General features: G+C 43.3%; 5 protein-coding genes across 9 annotated transcripts; 2 read left to right on the top strand and 3 right to left on the bottom strand.

Moving 5' to 3' along the window:
* Positions 1-146: 146 nt before the first annotated feature.
* LOC115763859 lies at positions 147-1,714 on the bottom strand. Its single transcript, XM_030706633.1, has 3 exons — positions 1,464-1,714; positions 961-1,377; positions 147-843 (listed from the first exon to the last, which is right to left on the bottom strand). The coding sequence occupies exons 1-3, from the start codon at positions 1,615-1,617 to the stop codon at positions 164-166; spliced, it is 1,251 nt and encodes a 416-aa protein (XP_030562493.1). The 5' UTR covers positions 1,618-1,714; the 3' UTR covers positions 147-163.
* A 116-nt stretch (positions 1,715-1,830) lies between these two features.
* On the top strand, positions 1,831-2,961 carry LOC115763863 (acylphosphatase-1). 2 transcript variants are annotated; one of them, XM_030706638.1, is made up of 4 exons: positions 1,831-2,042; positions 2,105-2,121; positions 2,180-2,289; positions 2,350-2,961. In XM_030706638.1, the coding sequence occupies exons 1-4, from the start codon at positions 1,871-1,873 to the stop codon at positions 2,471-2,473; spliced, it is 423 nt and encodes a 140-aa protein (XP_030562498.1). In that variant the 5' UTR covers positions 1,831-1,870; the 3' UTR covers positions 2,474-2,961. The 2 variants fall into 2 exon arrangements, with proteins under 2 accessions (XP_030562498.1, XP_030562499.1); XM_030706639.1 differs by having other exon boundaries at positions 2,180-2,293; positions 2,350-2,432.
* Positions 2,962-3,093: 132 nt separating this feature from the next.
* On the top strand, positions 3,094-8,790 carry LOC115763854 (dipeptidyl peptidase 9). Of its 2 annotated transcripts, XR_004017960.1 has the most exons (9): positions 3,094-4,357; positions 4,426-4,657; positions 4,728-5,284; positions 5,346-5,961; positions 6,107-6,418; positions 6,484-6,706; positions 7,683-7,875; positions 7,938-8,321; positions 8,422-8,790. XR_004017960.1 is itself a non-coding variant. In XM_030706628.1 (8 exons), exons 1-8 carry the CDS (start codon positions 3,306-3,308, stop codon positions 8,137-8,139), a joined length of 3,387 nt encoding a protein of 1,128 aa, XP_030562488.1. In that variant the 5' UTR covers positions 3,094-3,305; the 3' UTR covers positions 8,140-8,790. The 2 variants fall into 2 exon arrangements, 1 of the variants encoding a protein (XP_030562488.1); XM_030706628.1 differs by having other exon boundaries at positions 7,938-8,790.
* Positions 8,791-8,939: 149 nt separating this feature from the next.
* Positions 8,940-18,061, bottom strand: LOC115763733 (major heat shock 70 kDa protein Ba). 3 transcript variants are annotated; one of them, XM_030706432.1, is made up of 2 exons: positions 15,613-18,055; positions 8,940-9,154 (listed from the first exon to the last, which is right to left on the bottom strand). In XM_030706432.1, the coding sequence occupies exons 1-2, from the start codon at positions 17,489-17,491 to the stop codon at positions 9,072-9,074; spliced, it is 1,962 nt and encodes a 653-aa protein (XP_030562292.1). In that variant the 5' UTR covers positions 17,492-18,055; the 3' UTR covers positions 8,940-9,071. The 3 variants fall into 3 exon arrangements, with proteins under 3 accessions (XP_030562292.1, XP_030562291.1, XP_030562290.1); XM_030706431.1 differs by lacking the exon at positions 15,613-18,055 and adding an exon at positions 11,499-11,571 and having other exon boundaries at positions 8,941-11,413; XM_030706430.1 differs by lacking the exon at positions 8,940-9,154 and having other exon boundaries at positions 15,435-17,903; positions 17,989-18,061.
* A 3,699-nt stretch (positions 18,062-21,760) lies between these two features.
* On the bottom strand, positions 21,761-24,400 carry LOC115763707 (major heat shock 70 kDa protein Ba). The gene is made up of 2 exons (XM_030706398.1): positions 24,328-24,400; positions 21,761-24,242 (listed from the first exon to the last, which is right to left on the bottom strand). The coding sequence occupies exon 2, from the start codon at positions 23,828-23,830 to the stop codon at positions 21,905-21,907; it is 1,926 nt and encodes a 641-aa protein (XP_030562258.1). The 5' UTR covers positions 23,831-24,242; positions 24,328-24,400; the 3' UTR covers positions 21,761-21,904.
* Positions 24,401-26,772: the final 2,372 nt, after the last annotated feature.

Genomic DNA, 26,772 nt, shown 5'->3' on the forward strand with positions numbered 1-26,772 from the left:
CAAAACATAATGCTAAATCGCTTACATGTACATAAGTATATATAGTATTTATACATATATACATATATATATATATATATGAATATATTTATATGACGACAGCCGCCGCCGCAGCAGCATAATAAATACATGTGCTTAGTGCTAAGCTGCTTCCGCATCGCGTTCAGTTCATGCCCAACATTAGCAGATTAATGGCATGCTCCACATTGCCATCGGCCAGCGTCAAGTAGTTAACGTTTTGGGTGTGATTTATAAAGCCCATGGCTGCCATGGTGCGCAGCTGCTCGGTGAAGCGATGCCGGCGATAGCAACGTGGCAGAACATCGCTATCATCGTCAGCAACCGCATCGTCATCATCATCCTCTGGATCATCCACAACAGCCGCCTCACTGGCCGCTGCACTCGTTACCGTTGACTCCACTTCCATGCTCTCCACAGCTGGCTGTTGCTGCAGCGACTGAAAAGCGCGCGCCAGCTCATTGCGCAACAGCTCCGAAGAGATGGCCGCGGCAGCAGCAGCTCCACCACCTCCAGGGGCAGCTCCACCCAAGCTAGTGGCGGCAGACGACGTGCTGGAGCGTGGTCGCTCATCGCTGAGAGCCTCGTCCACATTGCGCTGCGCTATGTTTGATAGCGAGTTAAAGGAGCTCATGTCGACGCGCGCCAATGCATTGGCCAGCTGCTGGCGACTTATTTGCCGTATATTGGCCAGCTCATCCCGTCTATTGGCAGCCATGTTGGCAGCTGCAGTGCTGCTGCTACCCCCACTGCTGCTGCTGCCGGCGCCTAAAGAGTTCTCCTCCTCCGACGAGGTCGTTGACTCCGAGGCAGCCTGCTCTTGAACTGCAAGCAGAGATCATGAGATCATTGATGAACAAAGGCAAAGCAATTAGGAGTACGCTAGGCTGACGTATTTGCCCACCCAGCTCCAATTTAATCTTCACAACGAATAAGACTTACACTGCGTGGCGGAACTATTGCGTGCCAGTTCCTTGCGTATGGTATCGACTATAAATGAAGCTGCCTCGCATATTATAGGATAGTCCCGCACCAGATTCTGAACCACCTCCGGCTCATGCAGCATATTGAAAAGCACCGAGTCGCGTATCAGAGCCTGTGCGCCCAAATTGCGTCGGAATTCCGGATACTCGGCCAAGATCTTTTGCAATATGTTAAAACGAGACGTGACGCTGATTTGTAGGTGCGAGGTTAACGAAAAGAGCTCCTGTATGTGCTTGGTATTAATGTCACTGGGAGCTGGCGGCTCGTATGGAGTATATCCCTTCATTTTGCGAAAACAATGGACGATTGCATTCGGTTTCATAGTGCTAGAGAGCTTAGAGTCGTCGCTGAGCACCTTGCCCAGATAGCATATATCTGTATAGGTGAGCGCACAATGAGTTGACATTATTTCTATACTACGTATAAACAAATATATGTATATACTATATGAAAATACACACCAAGTTCGTCGGCATCGAACTGCAACTGCAGCTGCTGTGCAATGATCTTTTTCAAGTACGCCACATTCTGTTCCATATCAATGTTGTGGACGGGATAAAAGTCGCTTAGTTTGTTTTTAACATGCACGCCAGCGTATACAGTATTCGTAGTCATGCTGTACTTTTTTGTTTTCTGTCTACTTTGTTTTGAAATTAATTTCCAACTGCGTCTCGTTGTGTCTCGCAAACAAAGTGCGTAGCGATTATCGATTAACGATAGCCATATAGATGATTACCAGGCAGGCCAGTGTTGCTCTATTTATTAAACTTGACAATACCCAAGACGTAATCAACTGATTTCAAAGAAGTTTCAAAATTTGTGTTGTTTTTTTTTTTGTTTGTTTTTTTTTTTTTTTTTTTTTTTGATAATGGGTACTCAAAGCGTCCAAACCCAGACGGATAGATCACATTTAAGAAAGCTTTATTGTAAGTCAAAGGAAAGAACAATGGCTCAGCAAACTTCGGTAATTAAAAAGCCCAACGACGTCCAAAAATTAATTATTCAGTGCTGTGAATTTGAAATATTTGGAATTGTGCAAGGTATGTCATGGCTAACGTAGGTAGATTTGATGTAAGAGAATTAAAAAAAATTTTTATTGCAGACGTTTCGTTTCGACATGTAAGGACTACCTCTTCCTTAAAGAAAACTTCATTTTAAGTGTTGATCATTTATTTAGTATACCTTGCGACGGGCTCAAAAACTCGGAGTTCGTGGATGGTGCATGTATACTGAGAACAGCACAGTTAAAGGATTAATTCAGGGTTACCCAAAAAGCTTCGAGGCTATGTATGTATGTGCTCAAATAAAAAAAAAAAACCAAGGGTCGAATTAAAATTTATTTTTCAGGCGTATTTGGTTGAAATATACTGGCAGTCCCACCAGCCGCATCGATAAATGTGTGTTTGGCCCAATCGAGGAGTTGCAAAATTTTACCTACGATGACTTTACCATACATAAAAGTAAGCCCTGATGCCAATGTCCAATAAATAAAGCCGGCTTATCACACATATGTACAGTGTGACCGTTTGATAGTATAAACCGTCTGATGGTGACACTGTTTCGCTAAACTGCAACGCTGCGTGGTACACAATCAGGTAAAACAAACGGCATTGCAGTGGAAATCATTTCACTCACTGTGGCCCGTGACAAACAATAAAAACAACTGATATAAATAAATTTATTTACCTGAACGAAGAAAAATAAAAAGGCATTTAATTAAGTGTGCGCTGAGGCATTAAATGCAGCACATGTGCGAGCTGGGTTCCAGTTGAAACACGCGCAAGACTTTCACTTTTTTGCAAAGAGACGAATAAAAAATATAGAAAAACAACAACAATTACCAAACGACACTTCGTCTCACGAGAGAGCGCAGCAGCACCTAAGAGGAAAATGAAAATCCGAGCGGACAGACAGAAGCAAAGCTAGACAGACCCACTGGAAACGAAGCGACATAAATATTTTGTTAAAAATAGTAAATAATTGCGTATAAACAAATGAAATGCAGCTGCAGCAGCGATAACAACAATAACAAAACGAATCGCATGGCTGTGTGAGTGAGCGATTGGGCATGTGTGTGCGTGTGTGTGTGTGTAAGTGTATGCAAAGGGAAAAGAAATTAACCAAATAGCTGACTGTCTATTTGTCTGTCTGTCTTCTTTGTCTGTGTTTGTGTGTGTGTGTGTGTGTGTGTGTATGTGTATGTGTGCGTACGTGGAGTACTAATTTGGGTCAATTTGAAATTGTGAGTGAAAACGAAAACTGCGTTGCATTTGCGCGCTAAAAGAGTAAGCAGAATAAGCAACATGGACAGCAGAACACAAACGACACAACAACAACAGCAGCAGCAACAGCAACAAACATCGCGAAGTTCACCGCTCGCTGTTAATCTAGGCGGTCCAAACGCCAACAGCTCCACAGAAGCCAGCGCACCACCAACCACGGACAATAGCGGGGCAGCGGGAGGCAGCAACAGCAAACGCAGTAGCAAAAACAAAAACAATAATGGACATCAGCGCAGCCATAGCATAACTAACGCAGCGGCCACATCGTTTGTTAATCTGTTCGATGGATTCACCTCGCGTGTTTCGACAGCTGTGAGCGTCACCAGCAGCATCAACAGCACCGCCATGGACCGCAGTCACAGTGCAGCTAGCACGCCCAGCTCTACGCATTCCGGCATTGGCGTGGGTGGCGGCATTGGTGCCGGTTCGATAGCTAGTCTTACGAGCATGGGCTCGCTGGGTACCACAGCTAATGCATTTTACTCCTCAATAGGCAGCGCTATCAATTCCCTAACATCGCCCATAACGGCCGCAGCGGCGGCGGCAACAGCCACCACCACGGAGGTGGTGGTAGCCGCTGCATCGGCCATAACAAATCATTTGAGTTCACCTACCGGCGGCAGTACACCGCCGCACTTGCTGGGGAACAATGATGAGGACTGCGATGATAACGATGAGGAGGAGGATGAGGATGATGCTGTCGATAATGATGGGCATATGGCGGCGCCAACACCATCCAAATCATGGGCCGAAATCAAATGTTTTGTGCAGGAGATACGCAAAGAGCTGTCCAATCTGTCCACGATGGTGCCCACCAATGTGCAGTTCCGTCATCTGTCCGATGGCCGTGCCCGCTGCTATTTCTTGAGCACACCTCCGCACACGTGGGAAACAACGCTGCTCTTCGCGGACATCAATTTGCGACAGCACGACGAACAGCAGCTGCACCACCAGCAGCAGCAGCTCGGTGGCGGCGACATTGAAGCAGTCAATGTTGGCAGTCCTACCGGCGGCGTTGCATCACCCACAATTAACCTGCCAACGTTTCATTTTGGTGCACCGCCCAAGCCCAGGTGAGATTAGCCGCTTGTCTAGCTGTCATCAATTAGTAATTTCTTCCTTTGATTTCTTGAAACAACAGGCTGACTTGGCAGTCACTGCTCCAGCAACCCATACCCAGCACTCATGTGAGCGTGACCGCTGTCAGCGGCAATGGCAACGCCTGTCCATATGCCCGGGAGTTTCAGTTGCTGCAGGAACGCAAGCGCTTGCCTACCTGGGGCATTACTTCCTACGAGTTGCACAAGCCCAGCGGCAAGCTGGTCTTTCCCTGCTTTAACGATCTGTATCAGTGCTTGGACACGGGCTACAATGTGAGCTTAGAACATTCTGCCAGCCTGTGCATCAATCAAATTCTAATTAATTTGCATTCTTTTGGCACAGTCTGGTCTGCTATTTCCCACGCAGCTGCGCACGTGCCCCGAGTGGACTGCATTGGATCCGCAAATCTGCCCTCAGAACTCGGATCTGATTGCGCACATCAGTGACTGTGATATCTGGGTAACGCACACGCTAAGCGGCCATGAGAAGCGTTTAACGTACACGAGAAGCGGTCGTCGCACGTTTGCGGATGATGCCCTGAGTGCGGGCGTACCATCGTATGTAATGCAGGAGGAGTTCAGTCGTTACCAGGGCTACTGGTGGCAGCCGCACTCGGATGATGGCATCTATCGCATTGTCTACGAGGAGGTGGATGAAACTGATGTGTCCCTATACACATTCCCCTCATCGACGGCTGTGCCGGGCGAGGTGGATGAGTATCGATTTCCACGTAGCGGCACGCCCAATGCAAAATCCAAGCTAAAGCTTGTACAATTTGTGCTCAACGAGGCGTTGCTGATTAGCGAGATTAGCATCAAGGATTTACCCTATTCTTTGTCGGCTGTATTCCCCTGGCTGGAGTACATTGTACGCGTCGGCTGGACACCGGACGCCAACTAGTAAGCTCCCAAATTTAGTTTTCACTTTCCATGCTTAAATACTCCCTTTTTCAATTCTCAGTGTTTGGCTGCAGGGCCTCAACCGCAAGCAGCAGCGTTTGGACGTCATGCTCATCCCGCTGGACAACTTTTGCGAGTCGTACAGCAGTCAGGTGTCCACGCCCACAGATTCTATTGGGGATCATAGCTGGCGTAGCCCATATAATCGCACAATAACCCCGCTGCAAGTTATCTATACGGAGCAATCGGAAAGCTGGATTAATGTGCATGATATGCTATATTTTCTGGAGCTAAACGATATGACTGTCACCTATCTCTGGGCCTCAGAAGAGACGGGCTTCAGGCATTTATATCTAGTCACGTCCAGTTTGCTGCTGACTCATGTCAATGGCTGTCAAACGGATGCGGTTGCCGCACTGGCAGCTGCTCAACATCCCAGTTTTGTAGAGGCGGCAGCACTTCAGCCGCGCATTGTGAACAAGGTGGCGCTGACGAGCGGTGAGTGGGAGGTGCTGGCACGCAATCTGTGGGTGGACAAGGCCAATCAACTGGTCTACTTTGTGGGACTGCGCGATACGCCTCTGGAGAAGCATCTCTATGTGGTCAGTCTGCAGCGACCCGAGCACATACGCCTGCTAACCGAGCCAGGCTATTCCTATTTGGTGGAGTTTGATGATGTAAGTAATAGAATCTGCTCGGTTTTCAAAACTTGCATAGGATAAGTAATCTCGTATGATATATTTGAAAGGAAGAATCGGCTTCAGGCTGGTTAGGCTAGTTTATAGCTGCCCGTATTTCACAAAGAATTTCACTTTATTGCAGCAATGTCAACTGATGCTGCTCGTCTATTGCAATATTCAACGCCTGCCCAGCTGCAAGGTGATGCGTGTAACGCAAACCTGTCAGAATGGCGGCGTCAATGGCATACAGATCTCGTTGGTTGGGTTTCTGCATGAGGGCGGCAAACCGGAGCCTCAATATTGCCCGCAAATCTTTCGGCCACAGCTGCCAACGGGTGAAGTAGTCTATGCCATGGTCTTTAAGCCACACAACTTCCAGCTGGGCGTCAAGTATCCAACGGTGCTTAATGTTTACGGCGGACCCGAGGTGCAAACCGTGAACAATACCTTCAAGGTAAGTGCTGTGCCTTTTAGCTCATCCCATAAAAACTAAACTTGTTTTTTTCTATAACTAAACAGGGCAAACATCAGCTGCGCATGCACATGCTGGCTGCTCAGGGCTATTGTGTGATCTGCATTGATTCGCGCGGCAGCAGGCATCGGGGCATACAGTTCGAGAGTCACATACGCGGTCGCATGGGTCAGGTAGAGCTGACCGATCAGGTGGATGCGCTGCGCATACTCTCCGATCAGCTGGGCTATATTGATATGGAACGCGTTGCCATACATGGCTGGTCCTATGGTGCGTCCCTTTTTTATACCCTGAACCGATTAAAAATGGGTACAAGGGTATATTGTATTTTGTAACAGGCAGAAGGAAGCATCTCCGACCCCATAAAATATATATATATTCTTGATCAGCATCAATAGCCGAGTCGATCTAGCCACGTCCGTCTGTCTGTCTGTCCGTCTGTCCGTATGTATGATCGCAAGGATCTCAGAACCCGTAGAGCTAGAGAGTTGAAATTTCAGATGTACATAGGTGCTCCTAGTGCCTGCGCAGATCGAGTTTGTTTCCGATAATCGATAACTTACTCCGTTTCCAAGCAATCGATAAAAATCGATATCGATATCCTGTTTTTTGGGCAATTTTGGTAAATAATAAGAGCTAGAGTCACCAAACTTGACATATATCTTCTAAAATAGAATATATATATGCATTTGATGTTGGAAGAAGAGGCTTCAGGGTATCCACTAGTTGGGAGCTCCCAACTAGAACCTCTTACTTGTTTTTTTTTTTAATACATTTATAAAACTCCTCGTCCTGACTGACTGACTGGCGATCAACGTACAGTCTAAACCGTAAGAGATAGAAAGATAGATGCAATGGATTCCCGCATGTGTGTAAAAAATTCGCGGAAAACGACAGTAAAATATTATTTGCTTACAACTCGATTAGCTTAAAACTCATTTGTAAGGATCTTTGCGCAATTTCGTTTAAGGCGTAAGTTACACAATACGCAATATGTAGTCCTTCTTGGTGGAAATGGCAGTCAGACGTTTCGTAAATTCGCGAGCTTGTACCAAATATTATTTTTCGGTGTCAAGTCACAACAAACTAAAATAGGCGAAAAACTTTTAATTTTTATTTCCTAATTTGGTGGGCCTCGAACTCAACTATCTGGTTTAAATGTAACGGGAGTCGTGGAGTTCAGTTGGTATAGTTAGGGTAATGCCCGTTGCTATTATATCAATTCCTAAATGCTATTTTCCTGCAGGTGGCTATTTGAGCTTGATGGGGTTGGTGCAGTTTCCGGAAATATTCAAGGTGGCCATTGCGGGCGCACCCGTGACAAATTGGGAATACTATGATACGGGTTATACGGAACGTTATATGGATCTGCCCAAGTCTAATGAGGCGGGCTACTCGGCTGGTTCGGTGCTCAACTATGTGCATGCGTTTCCCGATGAGTGAGTGTGGCAAATTAATTGTAATCAATATGCGTAATTAATCAACCCTTCGCTTTCCCTAGGGATAATCGATTGCTGCTCATTCATGGCCTGATCGATGAGAATGTGCACTTTAATCACACCTCACGACTGATCAGCGCTTTGAATAAGGCAAACAAGCCGTATGCGTTGCATTTGTTTCCGGAGGAGCGGCATTCGTTGCGCAATTTGGAATCGAATAAGAACTACGAAACGAAATTATTATCATTCTTGCAAAACTTATGAGATTCATCAACCAGACACTAATATCCCCTATTCTAATTACCTGCTGTATCGTAGTTGTTGTTTAGTTCTTTTTTTTTTTTTATTACAAAGTCAACGTCAATATTTAAACAATTTGCAATATATTTCATACGAAACAACATCAACTTTTGCCCTGCCTCTGTTCAATGCTACTTCTACTCATTGTAAGTACTTTTAATTCACTATTTCTATTCATTTATCATCTATATCTTTATTATTATAATGTTTAACATACACACTTGCTTTAAATTGTACATTTTTTAGATGAAAAAATGAAAAAACTGCTTGTAAGTTTGTCGTCGTCTCTTTTTAAATGCCCCTCCACTTCCCAAGAAGTTTCCTCTTCCTCAGAAAAAGCACCCACAAACTCTCTGATCATGCAAGCCATCACTTAATGATAGTTTCTTTATATATATATATATATATATATATAATTGTATATCTCCTAATAATCAATAAACAACTTGCAATATGTGTATATTTTAAATGAGTTCAAATAGAATGAAAAACATCAAAAAAATAAATCATAAATCTTTGGCTGAAACACATTCTTTTAAAACTGTGCTTGTTTTTCATTTAAACGATAATAGTATCAATTGCTATATTTTGTTCAACAAATAAAAAGAATACGTTAGTCTTAAAGTACGACAATTTTATATATGTATATCCCAATATCCCTTCCCATAACTGATAGTTAGCCTTTTCCAGAAAAGGAAATACAAAGACAACTGAGTTTTTTTTTTAAACAATAAATTAATTTTTTATTCTATAATTTGTTGCTAACTTAGGAATAGTTTAACAATTAATTCTCTTAACTAGCGAGTGTTTGGCATGAGATATCTCAACCAAAAATCTTTATCAGTCGGAGGAACATAAAGCTAAAACTAAATACTAGAATGCTGAGGGAATGCAATTTAATCGACTTCCTCCACGGTGGGTCCTTGGTAGCCACCAGCACCACCAAAGCCGCCCGCCTGCTGACCACAGTTGGCGTTTCCTTGAGGCTGTCCCTGCTGATGGAGCTTGGTCATGATGGGGGAGCAGTGCTGAGTAAGCTCCTTCAGTTTGTACTCGAACTCCTCCTTGTCGGCTGTGGTGTTGGCGTCGAGCCACTTGACGATCTCGCTGCACTTGTCCAGCACGGAGGACTTATCGCTTTCACTCAGCTTGTCGGGACTGGCCTGCTCGACGGCCTGCTTGACGCCAAAGACGTAGCTCTCGAGGCTGTTGCGAGCCGTGATGCGCTCTCGGTGCTTCTCATCCTCGTCCGCGTAGCGCTCGGCCTCGTTCACCATGCGGTCGATCTCTGCCTGCGAGAGGCGGCCCTTGTCGTTCTTGATGGTAATGTTCTTGGCCTTGCCGGTGCTCATCTCCTTGGCCGTCACGTTCAGGATACCATTGGCGTCCATGTCGAAGGTGACCTCGATCTGTGGCACGCCGCGCGGTGCCGGCGGTATGCCAGACAAATCGAACGTGCCCAGCGAATTGTTGTGCTGCGTGAGGGCGCGCTCGCCCTCGTACACCTGAATGGAGACGCCCGGCTGGTTGTCAGAGTACGTTGAGAAGGTCTTCGTCTGCTTGCACGGGATCCGGGAGTTGCGTTCAATCAGCTTGGTCATGACGCCGCCGGCCGTCTCGATGCCCAACGAAAGGGGCGCAACGTCCACCAGGAGCACGTCCTGGATCTTGCCGCTCTGGTCGCCGCTAAGTATGGCTGCTTGGACTGCGGCGCCATAGGCCACCGCCTCGTCGGGATTGATGGACAGGTTGAGGCTCTTGCCGCCGAAGAACTGCTGAAGCAGGCTCTGCACCTTGGGAATGCGTGTCGAGCCACCGACGAGCACAATATCGTGGATCTGCTGCTTGTCCATCTTGGCATCGTTGAGCGCCTTCTCCACTGGCGCCAGTGTGTTGCGGAACAGATCGGCGCACAGCTCCTCGAACCGGGCACGGCTCACCTTCGTGTAGAAGTCGTGGCCCTCGAACAGCGCGTCCACCTCAATGGTAGCCTCTGTGCTCGACGAGAGCGTGCGCTTGGCTCGCTCCGCCGCAGTGCGCAGGCGGCGCAGGGCGCGAGGATTGGAGCGCAGATCCTTCTTGTACTTGCGCTTGAACTCCTCCGCCAGATGGGTTACCAGTCTGTTGTCAAAGTCCTCGCCGCCCAAATGTGTGTCTCCAGCCGTTGACCGCACCTCGAACAGTGAGCCCTCGTCGATGGTTAGAATGGAGACATCAAAAGTGCCGCCGCCCAGATCGAAGATCAAAACATTGCGTTCGCCCTTCAGATTCTTGTCCAGGCCATAGGCCAGAGCCGCAGCGGTCGGCTCGTTAATGATCCTAAGCACGTTCAGTCCGGCTATGTGGCCGGCATCTTTGGTAGCCTGGCGCTGCGAGTCGTTGAAATAGGCGGGCACTGTGATGACCGCGTCTGTGATGCTCTGGCCCAGGTACGCCTCCGCCGTCTCCTTCATCTTCACCAGCACCATCGAGCTAATCTCCTCGGGCGCAAAACGCTTCTGCTCCCCCTTAAACTCGACGCCAATCTTAGGCTTGCCTCCGTCGCTGACCACCTTGAAGGGCCAGTGCTTGATGTCCTCCGCTATCTTCGGATCATCGTACCTGCGACCAATCAGACGCTTCGCATCGAATACTGTGTTCTTGGGGTTCATCGCTACCTGGTTCTTGGCCGCGTCGCCAATGAGACGCTCCGAATCTGTGAAAGCCACATAGCTGGGTGTCGTCCTATTGCCCTGGTCATTGGCAATTATCTCCACCTTGCCATGCTGATAGACACCCACGCACGAGTACGTGGTGCCCAAATCAATACCAATGGCTGGCATTCTCTGTTCTGTGTGTTCTCCTTGATTCTTCGCTCGATATGAATCGGTTTTACTTGGTTTTCTTGTACAAATCACTTCCTTCTTGTTGCTCTTTATTAATTGGTTCAAACGTTACTTTTCACTCGAATTTAATTTATTCTTCAGTTAAAATTCTTTAAAATTGTTTAGTTTGTGTTTTTAGCTTGTTCAGCTAGTCGCTTGTTTTGGTTTGTGATGTTATCACGTCGCTTGCTTGAATTCAATTGTGGCGAAGAGAAAATTTCAGCCGTATTTATACCTCGGCGCTCTCTTTTCGAAATTTCTCGACGCTCTCTTCTCGAAACGCGTCGAACGACGCGTACATTCGATGCGTTTGCTTATGTGTTAGAGGGAGAGGGAACTGTTCGAAATGTTTCGATTTTTCTAGAGCCAACCTTCTTTTGTTATTGTATTGTCGATAGAGGGAGAGGGAAAGAGAGTAACGGTTGTGCGACTTGACCTGCGGCAACAATTGGTATTTACCTTTTCCATTCTAGAAAATTCACACGAACTTAAAGATTGTTGGCAACTGTTTTGTTATATTTAACAAAATGCTATTAAGATCGATATATGAATTTTATTTATATGCGAATGCGAATGCTGACTTGATTGGCTATTTTTGGAACCGAATAAATATGTTTGAATCAAAAAACTCGTTCTGTGCACGTGAATGCTAATCTAGTTCTCATTTAAATTTTGTTGCTGCTTTAACGACGTGTAAATCAACAAATTAATACACTATAGCAAATAAACCGAACTGGGCTCCCTACTTTTGCTATGTCATCTGTGTATTTAGTTTTCTAGAAAGCGTGTTCTGACTGAATGATCGGGGATTAACGTACGACCCGTGAACCTTAAATTTTCAATATAGCTAGATGGGGTTTTCGGAATTTCCACCCACAAGTGGGGAAAATAAGCGGAAACGGTTGTGTGAAACTAAATGTTTATCACCCGATTGACCTCAAATTGATTTTCAAAGATAATTATAACGAGAAAGAAAGGCTATCTTCGGCACAGCGAAGATCTAATACCCTTGCAGACCCAACCTTTTCATAAAGCTAATAGTGCTTTGCCCGTATCTAAGAAGCACAGGGAAAATAGTTAATGTCGAGTTTGGTCAAAATATTTTGATAAACCAAAAAGGTTTCTAGTCAAAAACCTAGTTTTCGACCGATCGTTCCTATGGCTGATATATGATAAAGTAGTCCGATGTAAATAAGATTTTGCAAACATGAAGGGAGCATAGTGAAATCTTTAAATGCCGTGTTTAATCAAAATATCTTGAATGAATAAAAAGTTTTCCATACAGCAAATTCATTTTCGACCAATCTTTCCTATGGCAGCTGTATGATATAGTGGTCCGATCGTAATATGATTTTGCCTATATATGAGGAGTATAGTAAAACTAATAAATGCCGAGTTTGGTCAAGAATCTTGATAAACAAAATATTTTTTCATACAACAACTTAATTTTTGACCGATCGTTCCTATGGCAGCTTTATGATATAGTGGTTCGATCTTAATAGGATTTTGCACATATATGAGGAGCATAGTAAAACTAATAAATGCGGAGTTTGGTTAAGATATCTTGATAAACAAAATATTTTTTTATACAAAAACTAAATTTTCTACTGATCGTTCCTATAGCAGCTCTATGATATAGTTATCCGATCCAGCTGGTTTTTACATATATGCAACAAAAAGAGGGACTTCTGCAAAGTTTCATTAAGATAGCTTTAAAACTGAGAGACTAGTTCGCATAGAAACAGACAGACTGGCAGACGGACATGGCTATATCGACTCGGCTGTTGATGCTGATAAAGATATATACTTTATGGGGTCGGTGATGTCTCCTATGCGTTACACATTTCACGACAAAATTATAATATCCTCTGCATGGGTATACAAATTAATTAAAGACGTGTTTTACACTTTTCGCAAATCCTAAATTTTCTGCAGAAAATCGTGGTGGGAGAACGAAAGTTTCAATGACTTGACTTGAAAGTAGAAACATTTCCGTAAAATGTTGTGTATAATAATTTTTGTATACCATTTGTCAACCTCAAATTGATTTTCAAATATCTTTGTGAAAATTCCGGTTCAAGATCATTGTCAAATACTTTTTCAAAAATGCACGCTTGGTTGGTTAATGGGGGTCAAAGATTTTACGTGCCTAAGCCAGTTTATCGGATTCAATTCAATTTTTTAGACTCTTCTTTATACACAATAATGAAAAAGATTTTAAACTATTATGGGGTTATAAATTGAATGAAAGACTGATTCAAAATTTGAAATATTTATATTATTTTTTATTTATATGCAAATTATAAAACGAGAAGGAACGGATATCTTCGCCACGCCGAAGATTAAATACCCTTATGGACATTTGCCTTACCGTCTTGCAGGTATTTAAAAAGACTGAAGCTCGCAAATTATGATTTTCCTGGAAAACAGAATATTCGCCATACAAAATTTAACCGATTCTTCCTATACAGCTACATAATATACTTGCTGCGATCTTGATAAGATTTGGCATATATAAGCAGCATACTTCAAAAGTAAATGTCGCGGTTCGTCAAAATATCATGATAAACCAAAAAGTTGTACTCACAAAAACCTTCTTTTCGATTAATCGTTCCTATGGGAGCTGTATGATATTTATTTATTTGTTTATTAATGGTCGACGAAAAATATAATTATTCAAAAAATAAATTATGAAAAATAAAGGCTAAAAGCCTAATGAGAATACGAAATTTTCTATGACCCTCTTGACAGTTATTTTGACAGTGACGCTATTAGAGCCTACATCTATGAAGAAGGATGTTAGTAGAGAAAAAAGTGTTCAGTAAAAATTAAAAATAATCTTAATTTACTATATTGTGTAAGAAAATAGAATAAATAGAAAAACGGAAAGAAAGAAGTTAAATAATAATAATTTTATACCCTGAAATATGGGTATAAGGGTATATTGTATATGTGCAAAATCCAAATGTGTGTAACAGGCAGAAGGAAGCATCTCCTACCCCATAAAGTATATATATTCTTGATCAGCATCAATAGCCGAGTCGATCTAGCCATGTCTGCCCGTCCGTCTGTCTGTCCGTCCGTCCGTCCGTCCGTATGTATGAACGCAAGGATCTCAGAACCTATAAGAGCTAGAGACTTAAAATTTTAGATGTAGGTGCTTCTAGTTCCCGCGCAGATCGAGTTTGTTTCCGATAATCGATAACTTACTCCGTTTCCAAGCAATCGGTAAAAATCGATATCGATATCCTGTTTTGGGCAATTTTGGTAAATAATAATAATAATAATAAGTCACCAAACTTGACATATAGCTTCTAAAATAGAATATATACATGCATTTGATGTTGGAAGAAGAGGGTACAGGGTATCCCCTAGTAGGGAGCTCCCGACTAGAACCTCTTACTTGTTTATTAATTTATTTGGTGTTGGAATTAGAGGATTCAGGGGTTTTCCTTAGTCGGGAGCTCCCGACTAGAACCTCTTACTTGTTTAATGTATTTGGTGTTGGAATAAGAGGGTTCAGGGTATTCCGCAGGTGGGAGCTCCCGACTAGAACCTCTTACTTGTTTAAACTGAAATACTAGTTCACATAGAAACACACAGACGGATAGATGATGGACAGACGGAGAGATGGTCATGGGTATATCAACTCGGCCATGGGGTCGAAGATGTCTCCTTCTATGCGTGACACATTTCATGACAAAAGGGAATTGTGATATATGATATATGATATATGATATATGTATATATTATTTGGTGATTTAGCCCTGTTCAAGACCGATATGTCGTTTCTATAGCTTAAAAAAATTGTAAATGGATACAATTCTTATTGGGATATTCTTTTAATAATGAGATGGAAGCATCTCTGGGCCCACAAAGTATGCTTTATCAGGACGACACGCAGAGCCGATATAGCCATCCATGTCCGTCTGTCTGTCTGGCCTAATGAGAGCGTCGATATTGGACAATATAAAATCAACTTGACTTGACTGTACGCAAACCGAGAGTTCATTTCTGTTCAGTATTTCCTCCCATTCTCATAGCATCGATCTAGATTCTTGGCATATCGTTAAAAGGCCTAAACACATCATATCATTATACCCCAAATTCAGAAAACACTCATAAAAAGCGTAGCCAAAGGGATAAACCTAAATCCTCGCAAAATGACAGGGTATGCCAAGGTAGCTAGGGGCTGGGTATAGAGTATCTCCTAGTCGGGTTCTTCCACTTATATCAATAATATTTCGGGAATTTCCATGCGGACTAGCCCGTCGATTCAAGTTTTACCTCCCCAAATATTATATAGCGAGTCCTTTTCAGCAAGGACAAATCAAAGACAACTGAGTTTTTTTTTTAAACAATAAATTAATTTTTTATTCTATAATTTGTTGCTAACTTAGGAATAGTTTAACAATTAATTCTCTTAACTAGCGAGTGTTTGGCATGAGATATCTCAACCAAAAATCTTTATCAGTCGGAGGAACATAAAGCTAAAACTAAATACTAGAATGCTGAGGGAATGCAATTTAATCGACTTCCTCCACGGTGGGTCCTTGGTAGCCACCAGCACCACCAAAGCCGCCCGCCTGCTGACCACAGTTGGCGTTTCCTTGAGGCTGTCCCTGCTGATGGAGCTTGGTCATGATGGGGGAGCAGTGCTGAGTAAGCTCCTTCAGTTTGTACTCGAACTCCTCCTTGTCGGCTGTGGTGTTGGCGTCGAGCCACTTGACGATCTCGCTGCACTTGTCCAGCACGGAGGACTTATCGCTTTCACTCAGCTTGTCGGGACTGGCCTGCTCGACGGCCTGCTTGACGCCAAAGACGTAGCTCTCGAGGCTGTTGCGAGCCGTGATGCGCTCTCGGTGCTTCTCATCCTCGTCCGCGTAGCGCTCGGCCTCGTTCACCATGCGGTCGATCTCTGCCTGCGAGAGGCGGCCCTTGTCGTTCTTGATGGTAATGTTCTTGGCCTTGCCGGTGCTCATCTCCTTGGCCGTCACGTTCAGGATACCATTGGCGTCCATGTCGAAGGTGACCTCGATCTGTGGCACGCCGCGCGGTGCCGGCGGTATGCCAGACAAATCGAACGTGCCCAGCGAATTGTTGTGCTGCGTGAGGGCGCGCTCGCCCTCGTACACCTGAATGGAGACGCCCGGCTGGTTGTCAGAGTACGTTGAGAAGGTCTTCGTCTGCTTGCACGGGATCCGGGAGTTGCGTTCAATCAGCTTGGTCATGACGCCGCCGGCCGTCTCGATGCCCAACGAAAGGGGCGCAACGTCCACCAGGAGCACGTCCTGGATCTTGCCGCTCTGGTCGCCGCTAAGTATGGCTGCTTGGACTGCGGCGCCATAGGCCACCGCCTCGTCGGGATTGATGGACAGGTTGAGGCTCTTGCCGCCGAAGAACTGCTGAAGCAGGCTCTGCACCTTGGGAATGCGTGTCGAGCCACCGACGAGCACAATATCGTGGATCTGCTGCTTGTCCATCTTGGCATCGTTGAGCGCCTTCTCCACTGGCGCCAGTGTGTTGCGGAACAGATCGGCGCACAGCTCCTCGAACCGGGCACGGCTCACCTTCGTGTAGAAGTCGTGGCCCTCGAACAGCGCGTCCACCTCAATGGTAGCCTCTGTGCTCGACGAGAGCGTGCGCTTGGCTCGCTCCGCCGCAGTGCGCAGGCGGCGCAGGGCGCGAGGATTGGAGCGCAGATCCTTCTTGTACTTGCGCTTGAACTCCTCCGCCAGATGGGTTACCAGTCTGTTGTCAAAGTCCTCGCCGCCCAAATGTGTGTCTCCAGCCGTTGACCGCACCTCGAACAGTGAGCCCTCGTCGATGGTTAGAATGGAGACATCAAAAGTGCCGCCGCCCAGATCGAAGATCAAAACATTGCGTTCGCCCTTCAGATTCTTGTCCAGGCCATAGGCCAGAGCCGCAGCGGTCGGCTCGTTAATGATCCTAAGCACGTTCAGTCCGGCTATGTGGCCGGCATCTTTGGTAGCCTGGCGCTGCGAGTCGTTGAAATAGGCGGGCACTGTGATGACCGCGTCTGTGATGCTCTGGCCCAGGTACGCCTCCGCCGTCTCCTTCATCTTCACCAGCACCATCGAGCTAATCTCCTCGGGCGCAAAACGCTTCTGCTCCCCCTTAAACTCGACGCCAATCTTAGGCTTGCCTCCGTCGCTGACCACCTTGAAGGGCCAGTGCTTGATGTCCTCCGCTATCTTCGGATCATCGTACCTGCGACCAATCAGACGCTTCGCATCGAATACTGTGTTCTTGGGGTTCATCGCTACCTGGTTCTTGGCCGCGTCGCCAATGAGACGCTCCGAATCTGTGAAAGCCACATAGCTGGGTGTCGTCCTATTGCCCTGGTCATTGGCAATTATCTCCACCTTGCCATGCTGATAGACACCCACGCACGAGTACGTGGTGCCCAAATCAATACCAATGGCTGGCATTCTCTGTTCTGTGTGTTCTCCTTGATTCTTCGCTCGATATGAATCGGTTTTACTTGGTTTTCTTGTACAAATCACTTCCTTCTTGTTGCTTTTAATTTGTTCAAACGTTACTTTTCACTCGAATTTTATTTATTCTTCAGTTAAAATTCTTTAAAATGGTTTAGTTTGTGTTTTTAGCTTGTTCAGCTAGTCGCTTGTTTTGGTTTGTGATGTTATCACGTCGCTTGCTTGAATTCAATTGTGGCGAAGAGAAAATTTCAGCCGTATTTATACCTCGGCGCTCTCTTTTCGAAATTTCTCGACGCTCTCTTCTCGAAACGCGTCGAACGACGCGTACATTCGATGCGTTTGCTTATGTGTTAGAGGGAGAGGGAACTGTTCGAAATGTTTCGATTTTTCTAGAGCCAACCTTCTTTTGTTATTGTATTGTCGATAGAGGGAGAGGGAAAGAGAGTAACGGTTGTGCGACTTGACCTGCGGCAACAATTGGTATTTACCTTTTCCATTCTAGAAAATTCACACGAACTTAAAGATTGTTGGCAACTGTTTTGTTATATTTAACAAAATGCTATTAAGATCGATATATGAATTTTATTTATATGCGAATGCGAATGCTGACTTGATTGGCTATTTTTGGAACCGAATAAATATGTTTGAATCAAAAAACTCGTTCTGTGCACGTGAATGCTAATCTAGTTCTCATTTAAATTTTGTTGCTGCTTTAACGACGTGTAAATCAACAAATTAATACACTATAGCAAATAAACCGAACTGGGCTCCCTACTTTTGCTATGTCATCTGTGTATTTAGTTTTCTAGAAAGCGTGTTCTGACTGAATGATCGGGGATTAACGTACGACCCGTGAACCTTAAATTTTCAATATAGCTAGATGGGGTTTTCGGAATTTCCACCCACAAGTGGGGAAAATAAGCGGAAACGGTTGTGTGAAACTAAATGTTTATCACCCGATTGACCTCAAATTGATTTTCAAAGATAATTATAACGAGAAAGAAAGGCTATCTTCGGCACAGCGAAGATCTAATACCCTTGCAGACCCAACCTTTTCATAAAGCTAATAGTGCTTTGCCCGTATCTAAGAAGCACAGGGAAAATAGTTAATGTCGAGTTTGGTCAAAATATTTTGATAAACCAAAAAGGTTTCTAGTCAAAAACCTAGTTTTCGACCGATCGTTCCTATGGCTGATATATGATAAAGTAGTCCGATGTAAATAAGATTTTGCAAACATGAAGGGAGCATAGTGAAATCTTTAAATGCCGTGTTTAATCAAAATATCTTGAATGAATAAAAAGTTTTCCATACAGCAAATTCATTTTCGACCAATCTTTCCTATGGCAGCTGTATGATATAGTGGTCCGATCGTAATATGATTTTGCCTATATATGAGGAGTATAGTAAAACTAATAAATGCCGAGTTTGGTCAAGAATCTTGATAAACAAAATATTTTTTCATACAACAACTTAATTTTTGACCGATCGTTCCTATGGCAGCTTTATGATATAGTGGTTCGATCTTAATAGGATTTTGCACATATATGAGGAGCATAGTAAAACTAATAAATGCGGAGTTTGGTTAAGATATCTTGATAAACAAAATATTTTTTAATACAAAAACTAAATTTTCTACTGATCGTTCCTATAGCAGCTCTATGATATAGTTATCCGATCCAGCTGGTTTTTACATATATGCAACAAAAAGAGGGACTTCTGCAAAGTTTCATTAAGATAGCTTTAAAACTGAGAGACTAGTTCGCATAGAAACAGACAGACTGGCAGACGGACATGGCTATATCGACTCGGCTGTTGATGCTGATAAAGATATATACTTTATGGGGTCGGTGATGTCTCCTATGCGTTACACATTTCACGACAAAATTATAATATCCTCTGCATGGGTATACAAATTAATTAAAGACGTGTTTTACACTTTTCGCAAATCCTAAATTTTCTGCAGAAAATCGTGGTGGGAGAACGAAAGTTTCAATGACTTGACTTGAAAGTAGAAACATTTCCGTAAAATGTTGTGTATAATAATTTTTGTATACCATTTGTCAACCTCAAATTGATTTTCAAATATCTTTGTGAAAATTCCGGTTCAAGATCATTGTCAAATACTTTTTCAAAAATGCACGCTTGGTTGGTTAATGGGGGTCAAAGATTTTACGTGCCTAAGCCAGTTTATCGGATTCAATTCAATTTTTTAGACTCTTCTTTATACACAATAATGAAAAAGATTTTAAACTATTATGACAGTTCACACTTGGGTTATAAATTGAACGAAAGACTGATTCAATATTTGAAATATTTATATTATTTTTTATTTATATGCAAATTATAAAACGAGAAGGAACGGATATCTTCGCCACGCCGAAGATTAAATACCCTTATGGACATTTGCCTTACCGTCTTGCAGGTATTTAAAAAGACTGAAGCTCGCAAATTATGATTTTCCTGGAAAACAGAATATTCGCCATACAAAATTTAACCGATTCTTCCTATACAGCTACATAATATACTTGCTGCGATCTTGATAAGATTTGGCATATATAAGCAGCATACTTCAAAAGTAAATGTCGCGGTTCGTCAAAATATCATGATAAACCAAAAAGTTGTACTCACAAAAACCTTCTTTTCGATGAATCGTTCCTATGGGAGCTGTATGATATTTATTTATTTGTTTATTAATGGTCGACGAAAAATATAATTATTCAAAAAATAAATTATGAAAAATAAAGGCTAAAAGCCTAATGAGAATACGAAATTTTCTATGACCCTCTTGACAGTTATTTTGACAGTGACGCTATTAGAGCCTACATCTATGAAGAAGGATGTTAGTAGAGAAAAAAGTGTTCAGTAAAAATTAAAAATAATCTTAATTTACTATATTGTGTAAGAAAATAGAATAAATAGAAAAACGGAAAGAAAGAAGTTAAATAATAATAATTTTATACCCTGAAATATGGGTATAAGGGTATATTGTATATGTGCAAAATCCAAATGTGTGTAAAAGGCAGAAGGAAGCATCTCCTACCCCATAAAGTATATATATTCTTGATCAGCATCAATAGCCGAGTCGATCTAGCCATGTCTGCCCGTCCGTCTGTCTGTCCGTCCGTCCGTCCGTCCGTATGTATGAACGCAAGGATCTCAGAACCTATAAGAGCTAGAGACTTAAAATTTTAGATGTAGGTGCTTCTAGTTCCCGCGCAGATCGAGTTTGTTTCCGATAATCGATAACTTACTCCGTTTCCAAGCAATCAGTAAAAATCGATATCGATATCCTGTGTTTTGGGCAATTTTGGTAAATAATAATAATAATAATAAGAGCTAGTCACCAAACTTGACATATAGTTTCTAAAATAGAATATATACATGCATATACATGCACATACACATGCATATAATATATACATGCTCCCCTAGTCGGGAGCTCCCGACTAGAACCTCTTACTTGTTTAAACTGAAATACTAGTTCGCATAGAAACACACAGACGGATAGATGATCATGGGTATATCAACTCGGCCATGGGATCGAAGATGTCTCCTTCTATGCGTGACACATTTCATGACAAAAGGGAATTGTGTATATGATATATGATATATGTATATATTATTTGGTGATTTAGCCCTGTTCAAGACAGATATGTCGTTTCTATACCTTCAACAAATTGTAAATTGATACAATTCTTATTGGGATATTCTTTTAATAATGAGATGGAAGCATCTCTGGGCCCACAAAGTATGCTTTATTAGGACGACGACACCCAGAGCCGATATAGCCATCCATGTCCGTCTGTCTGTCTGGCTTAATAAGAGCGTCGATATTGGACAATATAAAATTAACTTGACTTGACTGTACGCAAACCGAGAGTTCATTTCTGTTCAGTATTTCCTCCCATTCTCATAGCATTGATTTATTCTTGGCTTATTGTTAAAAGACCTAAACACATCATATCATTATACCCCAAATTCAGAAAACACTCATAAAAAGCGTAGCCAAAGGGATAAACCTAAATCCTCGCAAAATGACAGGGTATGCCAAGGTAGCTAGGGGCTGGGTATAGAGTATCTCCTAGTCGGGTTCTTCCACTTATATCAATAATATTTCGGGAATTTCCATGCGGACTAGCCCGTCGATTCAAGTTTTACCTCCCCAAATATTATATAGCGAGTCCTTTTCAGCAAGGACAAATCAAAGACAACTCAGTTTTTTTTTTTTTAAACAATAAATTAATGTTTTATTCTATAATTTGTTGCTAACTTAGGAATAGTTTAACAATTAATTCTCTTAACTAGCGAGTGTTTGGCATAAAATGAGATATCTCAACCAAAAATCTTTCAGTCGGAGGAACATAAAGCTAAAACTAAATACTAGAATGCTGGGGGAATGCAATTTAATCGACTTCCTCCACGGTGGGTCCTTGGTAGCCACCAGCACCACCAAAGCCGCCCGCCTGCTGACCGCAGTTGGCGTTTCCTTGAGGCTGTCCCTGCTGATGGAGCTTGGTCATGATGGGGGAGCAGTGCTGAGTAAGCTCCTTCAGTTTGTACTCGAACTCCTCCTTGTCGGCTGTGGTGTTGGCGTCGAGCCACTTGACGATCTCGCTGCACTTGTCCAGCACGGAGGACTTATCGCTTTCACTCAGCTTGTCGGGACTGGCCTGCTCGACGGCCTGCTTGACGCCAAAGACGTAGCTCTCGAGGCTGTTGCGAGCCGTGATGCGCTCTCGGTGCTTCTCATCCTCGTCCGCGTAGCGCTCGGCCTCGTTCACCATGCGGTCGATCTCTGCCTGCGAGAGGCGGCCCTTGTCGTTCTTGATGGTAATGTTCTTGGCCTTGCCGGTGCTCATCTCCTTGGCCGTCACGTTCAGGATACCATTGGCGTCCATGTCGAAGGTGACCTCGATCTGTGGCACGCCGCGCGGTGCCGGCGGTATGCCAGACAAATCGAACGTGCCCAGCGAATTGTTGTGCTGCGTGAGGGCGCGCTCGCCCTCGTACACCTGAATGGAGACGCCCGGCTGGTTGTCAGAGTACGTTGAGAAGGTCTTCGTCTGCTTGCACGGGATCCGGGAGTTGCGTTCAATCAGCTTGGTCATGACGCCGCCGGCCGTCTCGATGCCCAACGAAAGGGGCGCAACGTCCACCAGGAGCACGTCCTGGATCTTGCCGCTCTGGTCGCCGCTAAGTATGGCTGCTTGGACTGCGGCGCCATAGGCCACCGCCTCGTCGGGATTGATGGACAGGTTGAGGCTCTTGCCGCCGAAGAACTGCTGAAGCAGGCTCTGCACCTTGGGAATGCGTGTCGAGCCACCGACGAGCACAATATCGTGGATCTGCTGCTTGTCCATCTTGGCATCGTTGAGCGCCTTCTCCACTGGCGCCAGTGTGTTGCGGAACAGATCGGCGCACAGCTCCTCGAACCGGGCACGGCTCACCTTCGTGTAGAAGTCGTGGCCCTCGAACAGCGCGTCCACCTCAATGGTAGCCTCTGTGCTCGACGAGAGCGTGCGCTTGGCTCGCTCCGCCGCAGTGCGCAGGCGGCGCAGGGCGCGAGGATTGGAGCGCAGATCCTTCTTGTACTTGCGCTTGAACTCCTCCGCCAGATGGGTTACCAGTCTGTTGTCAAAGTCCTCGCCGCCCAAATGTGTGTCTCCAGCCGTTGACCGCACCTCGAACAGTGAGCCCTCGTCGATGGTTAGAATGGAGACATCAAAAGTGCCGCCGCCCAGATCGAAGATCAAAACATTGCGTTCGCCCTTCAGATTCTTGTCCAGGCCATAGGCCAGAGCCGCAGCGGTCGGCTCGTTAATGATCCTAAGCACGTTCAGTCCGGCTATGTGGCCGGCATCTTTGGTAGCCTGGCGCTGCGAGTCGTTGAAATAGGCGGGCACTGTGATGACCGCGTCTGTGATGCTCTGGCCCAGGTACGCCTCCGCCGTCTCCTTCATCTTCACCAGCACCATCGAGCTAATCTCCTCGGGCGCAAAACGCTTCTGCTCCCCCTTAAACTCGACGCCAATCTTAGGCTTGCCTCCGTCGCTGACCACCTTGAAGGGCCAGTGCTTGATGTCCTCCGCTATCTTCGGATCATCGTACCTGCGACCAATCAGACGCTTCGCATCGAATACTGTGTTCTTGGGGTTCATCGCTACCTGGTTCTTGGCCGCGTCGCCAATGAGACGCTCCGAATCTGTGAAAGCCACATAGCTGGGTGTCGTCCTATTGCCCTGGTCATTGGCAATTATCTCCACCTTGCCATGCTGATAGACACCCACGCACGAGTACGTGGTGCCCAAATCAATACCAATGGCTGGCATTCTCTGTTCTGTGTGTTCTCCTTGATTCTTCGCTCGATATGAATCGGTTTTACTTGGTTTTCTTGTACAAATCACTTCCTTCTTGTTGCTTTTAATTTGTTCAAACGTTACTTTTCACTCGAATTTTATTTATTCTTCAGTTAAAATTCTTTAAAATGGTTTAGTTTGTGTTTTTAGCTTGTTCAGCTAGTCGCTTGTTTTGGTTTGTGATGTTATCACGTCGCTTGCTTGAATTCAATTGTGGCGAAGAGAAAATTTCAGCCGTATTTATACCTCGGCGCTCTCTTTTCGAAATTTCTCGACGCTCTCTTCCCGAAACGCGTCGAACGACGCGTACATTCGATGCGTTTGCTTATGTGTTAGAGGGAGAGGGAACTGTTCGAAATGTTTCGATTTTTCTAGAGCCAACCTTCTTTTGTTATTGTATTGTCGATAGAGGGAGAGGGAAAGAGAGTAACGGTTGTGCGACTTGACCTGCGGCAACAATTGGTATTTACCTTTTCCATTCTAGAAAATTCACACGAACTTAAAGATTGTTGGCAACTGTTTTGTTATATTTAACAAAATGCTATTAAGATCGATATATGAATTTTATTTATATGCGAATGCGAATGCTGACTTGATTGGCTATTTTTGGAACCGAATAAATATGTTTGAATCAAAAAACTCGTTCTGTGCACGTGAATGCTAATCTAGTTCTCATTTAAATTTTGTTGCTGCTTTAACGACGTGTAAATCAACAAATTAATACACTATAGCAAATAAACCGAACTGGGCTCCCTACTTTTGCTATGTCATCTGTGTATTTAGTTTTCTAGAAAGCGTGTTCTGACTGAATGATCGGGGATTAACGTACGACCCGTGAACCTTAAATTTTCAATATAGCTAGATGGGGTTTTCGGAATTTCCACCCACAAGTGGGGAAAATAAGCGGAAACGGTTGTGTGAAACTAAATGTTTATCACCCGATTGACCTCAAATTGATTTTCAAAGATAATTATAACGAGAAAGAAAGGCTATCTTCGGCACAGCGAAGATCTAATACCCTTGCAGACCCAACCTTTTCATAAAGCTAATAGTGCTTTGCCCGTATCTAAGAAGCACAGGGAAAATAGTTAATGTCGAGTTTGGTCAAAATATTTTGATAAACCAAAAAGGTTTCTAGTCAAAAACCTAGTTTTCGACCGATCGTTCCTATGGCTGATATATGATAAAGTAGTCCGATGTAAATAAGATTTTGCAAACATGAAGGGAGCATAGTGAAATCTTTAAATGCCGTGTTTAATCAAAATATCTTGAATGAATAAAAAGTTTTCCATACAGCAAATTCATTTTCGACCAATCTTTCCTATGGCAGCTGTATGATATAGTGGTCCGATCGTAATATGATTTTGCCTATATATGAGGAGTATAGTAAAACTAATAAATGCCGAGTTTGGTCAAGAATCTTGATAAACAAAATATTTTTTCATACAACAACTTAATTTTTGACCGATCGTTCCTATGGCAGCTTTATGATATAGTGGTTCGATCTTAATAGGATTTTGCACATATATGAGGAGCATAGTAAAACTAATAAATGCGGAGTTTGGTTAAGATATCTTGATAAACAAAATATTTTTTAATACAAAAACTAAATTTTCTACTGATCGTTCCTATAGCAGCTCTATGATATAGTTATCCGATCCAGCTGGTTTTTACATATATGCAACAAAAAGAGGGACTTCTGCAAAGTTTCATTAAGATAGCTTTAAAACTGAGAGACTAGTTCGCATAGAAACAGACAGACTGGCAGACGGACATGGCTATATCGACTCGGCTGTTGATGCTGATAAAGATATATACTTTATGGGGTCGGTGATGTCTCCTATGCGTTACACATTTCACGACAAAATTATAATATCCTCTGCATGGGTATACAAATTAATTAAAGACGTGTTTTACACTTTTCGCAAATCCTAAATTTTCTGCAGAAAATCGTGGTGGGAGAACGAAAGTTTCAATGACTTGACTTGAAAGTAGAAACATTTCCGTAAAATGTTGTGTATAATAATTTTTGTATACCATTTGTCAACCTCAAATTGATTTTCAAATATCTTTGTGAAAATTCCGGTTCAAGATCATTGTCAAATACTTTTTCAAAAATGCACGCTTGGTTGGTTAATGGGGGTCAAAGATTTTACGTGCCTAAGCCAGTTTATCGGATTCAATTCAATTTTTTAGACTCTTCTTTATACACAATAATGAAAAAGATTTTAAACTATTATGACAGTTCACACTTGGGTTATAAATTGAACGAAAGACTGATTCAATATTTGAAATATTTATATTATTTTTTATTTATATGCAAATTATAAAACGAGAAGGAACGGATATCTTCGCCACGCCGAAGATTAAATACCCTTATGGACATTTGCCTTACCGTCTTGCAGGTATTTAAAAAGACTGAAGCTCGCAAATTATGATTTTCCTGGAAAACAGAATATTCGCCATACAAAATTTAACCGATTCTTCCTATACAGCTACATAATATACTTGCTGCGATCTTGATAAGATTTGGCATATATAAGCAGCATACTTCAAAAGTAAATGTCGCGGTTCGTCAAAATATCATGATAAACCAAAAAGTTGTACTCACAAAAACCTTCTTTTCGATGAATCGTTCCTATGGAAGCTGTATGATATTTATTTATTTATTTATTAATGGTCGACAAAAAATATAATTATTCAAAAAATAAATTATGAAAAATAAAGGCTAAAAGCCTAATGAGAATACGAAATTTTCTATGACCCTCTTGACAGTTATTTTGACAGTGACGCTATTAGAGCCTACATCTATGAAGAAGGATGTTAGTAGAGAAAAAAGTGTTCAGTAAAAATTAAAAATAATCTTAATTTACTATATTGTGTAAGAAAATAGAATAAATAGAAAAACGGAAAGA

This window comes from Drosophila novamexicana, unplaced genomic scaffold, assembly GCF_003285875.2.
Source record: "Drosophila novamexicana strain 15010-1031.04,08,12 unplaced genomic scaffold, DnovRS2.1 tig00000770-arrow-pilon, whole genome shotgun sequence".
Taxonomy (NCBI): Eukaryota; Metazoa; Arthropoda; class Insecta; order Diptera; family Drosophilidae; genus Drosophila; species Drosophila novamexicana.

Excerpts from the sequence above, each read along its gene's own strand:
- LOC115763859 (XM_030706633.1), bottom strand. The coding sequence starts at position 1,617 with ATGACTACGAATACTGTATACGCTGGCGTGCATGTTAAAAACAAACTA. Across the intron at positions 1,378-1,463 it reads GTTCGATGCCGACGAACTTG|ATATATGCTATCTGGGCAAG; the intron begins GTGTGTATTTTC and ends TCACCTATACAG. Across the intron at positions 844-960 it reads CAATAGTTCCGCCACGCAGT|TTCAAGAGCAGGCTGCCTCG; the intron begins GTAAGTCTTATT and ends CTCTGCTTGCAG.
- LOC115763863 (XM_030706638.1), top strand. The coding sequence starts at position 1,871 with ATGGGTACTCAAAGCGTCCAAACCCAGACGGATAGATCACATTTAAGA. Across the intron at positions 2,290-2,349 it reads CCAAAAAGCTTCGAGGCTAT|GCGTATTTGGTTGAAATATA; the intron begins GTATGTATGTGC and ends TTTATTTTTCAG.
- LOC115763854 (XM_030706628.1), top strand. The coding sequence starts at position 3,306 with ATGGACAGCAGAACACAAACGACACAACAACAACAGCAGCAGCAACAG. Across the intron at positions 4,358-4,425 it reads GGTGCACCGCCCAAGCCCAG|GCTGACTTGGCAGTCACTGC; the intron begins GTGAGATTAGCC and ends TTGAAACAACAG. Across the intron at positions 5,285-5,345 it reads TGGACACCGGACGCCAACTA|TGTTTGGCTGCAGGGCCTCA; the intron begins GTAAGCTCCCAA and ends TTCAATTCTCAG.
- LOC115763733 (XM_030706432.1), bottom strand. The coding sequence starts at position 17,491 with ATGCCAGCCATTGGTATTGATTTGGGCACCACGTACTCGTGCGTGGGT. Across the intron at positions 9,155-15,612 it reads TCAGCAGGCGGGCGGCTTTG|GAAACGCCAACTGTGGTCAG; the intron begins GTGGTGCTGGTG and ends GACAGCCTCAAG.
- LOC115763707 (XM_030706398.1), bottom strand. The coding sequence starts at position 23,830 with ATGCCAGCCATTGGTATTGATTTGGGCACCACGTACTCGTGCGTGGGT.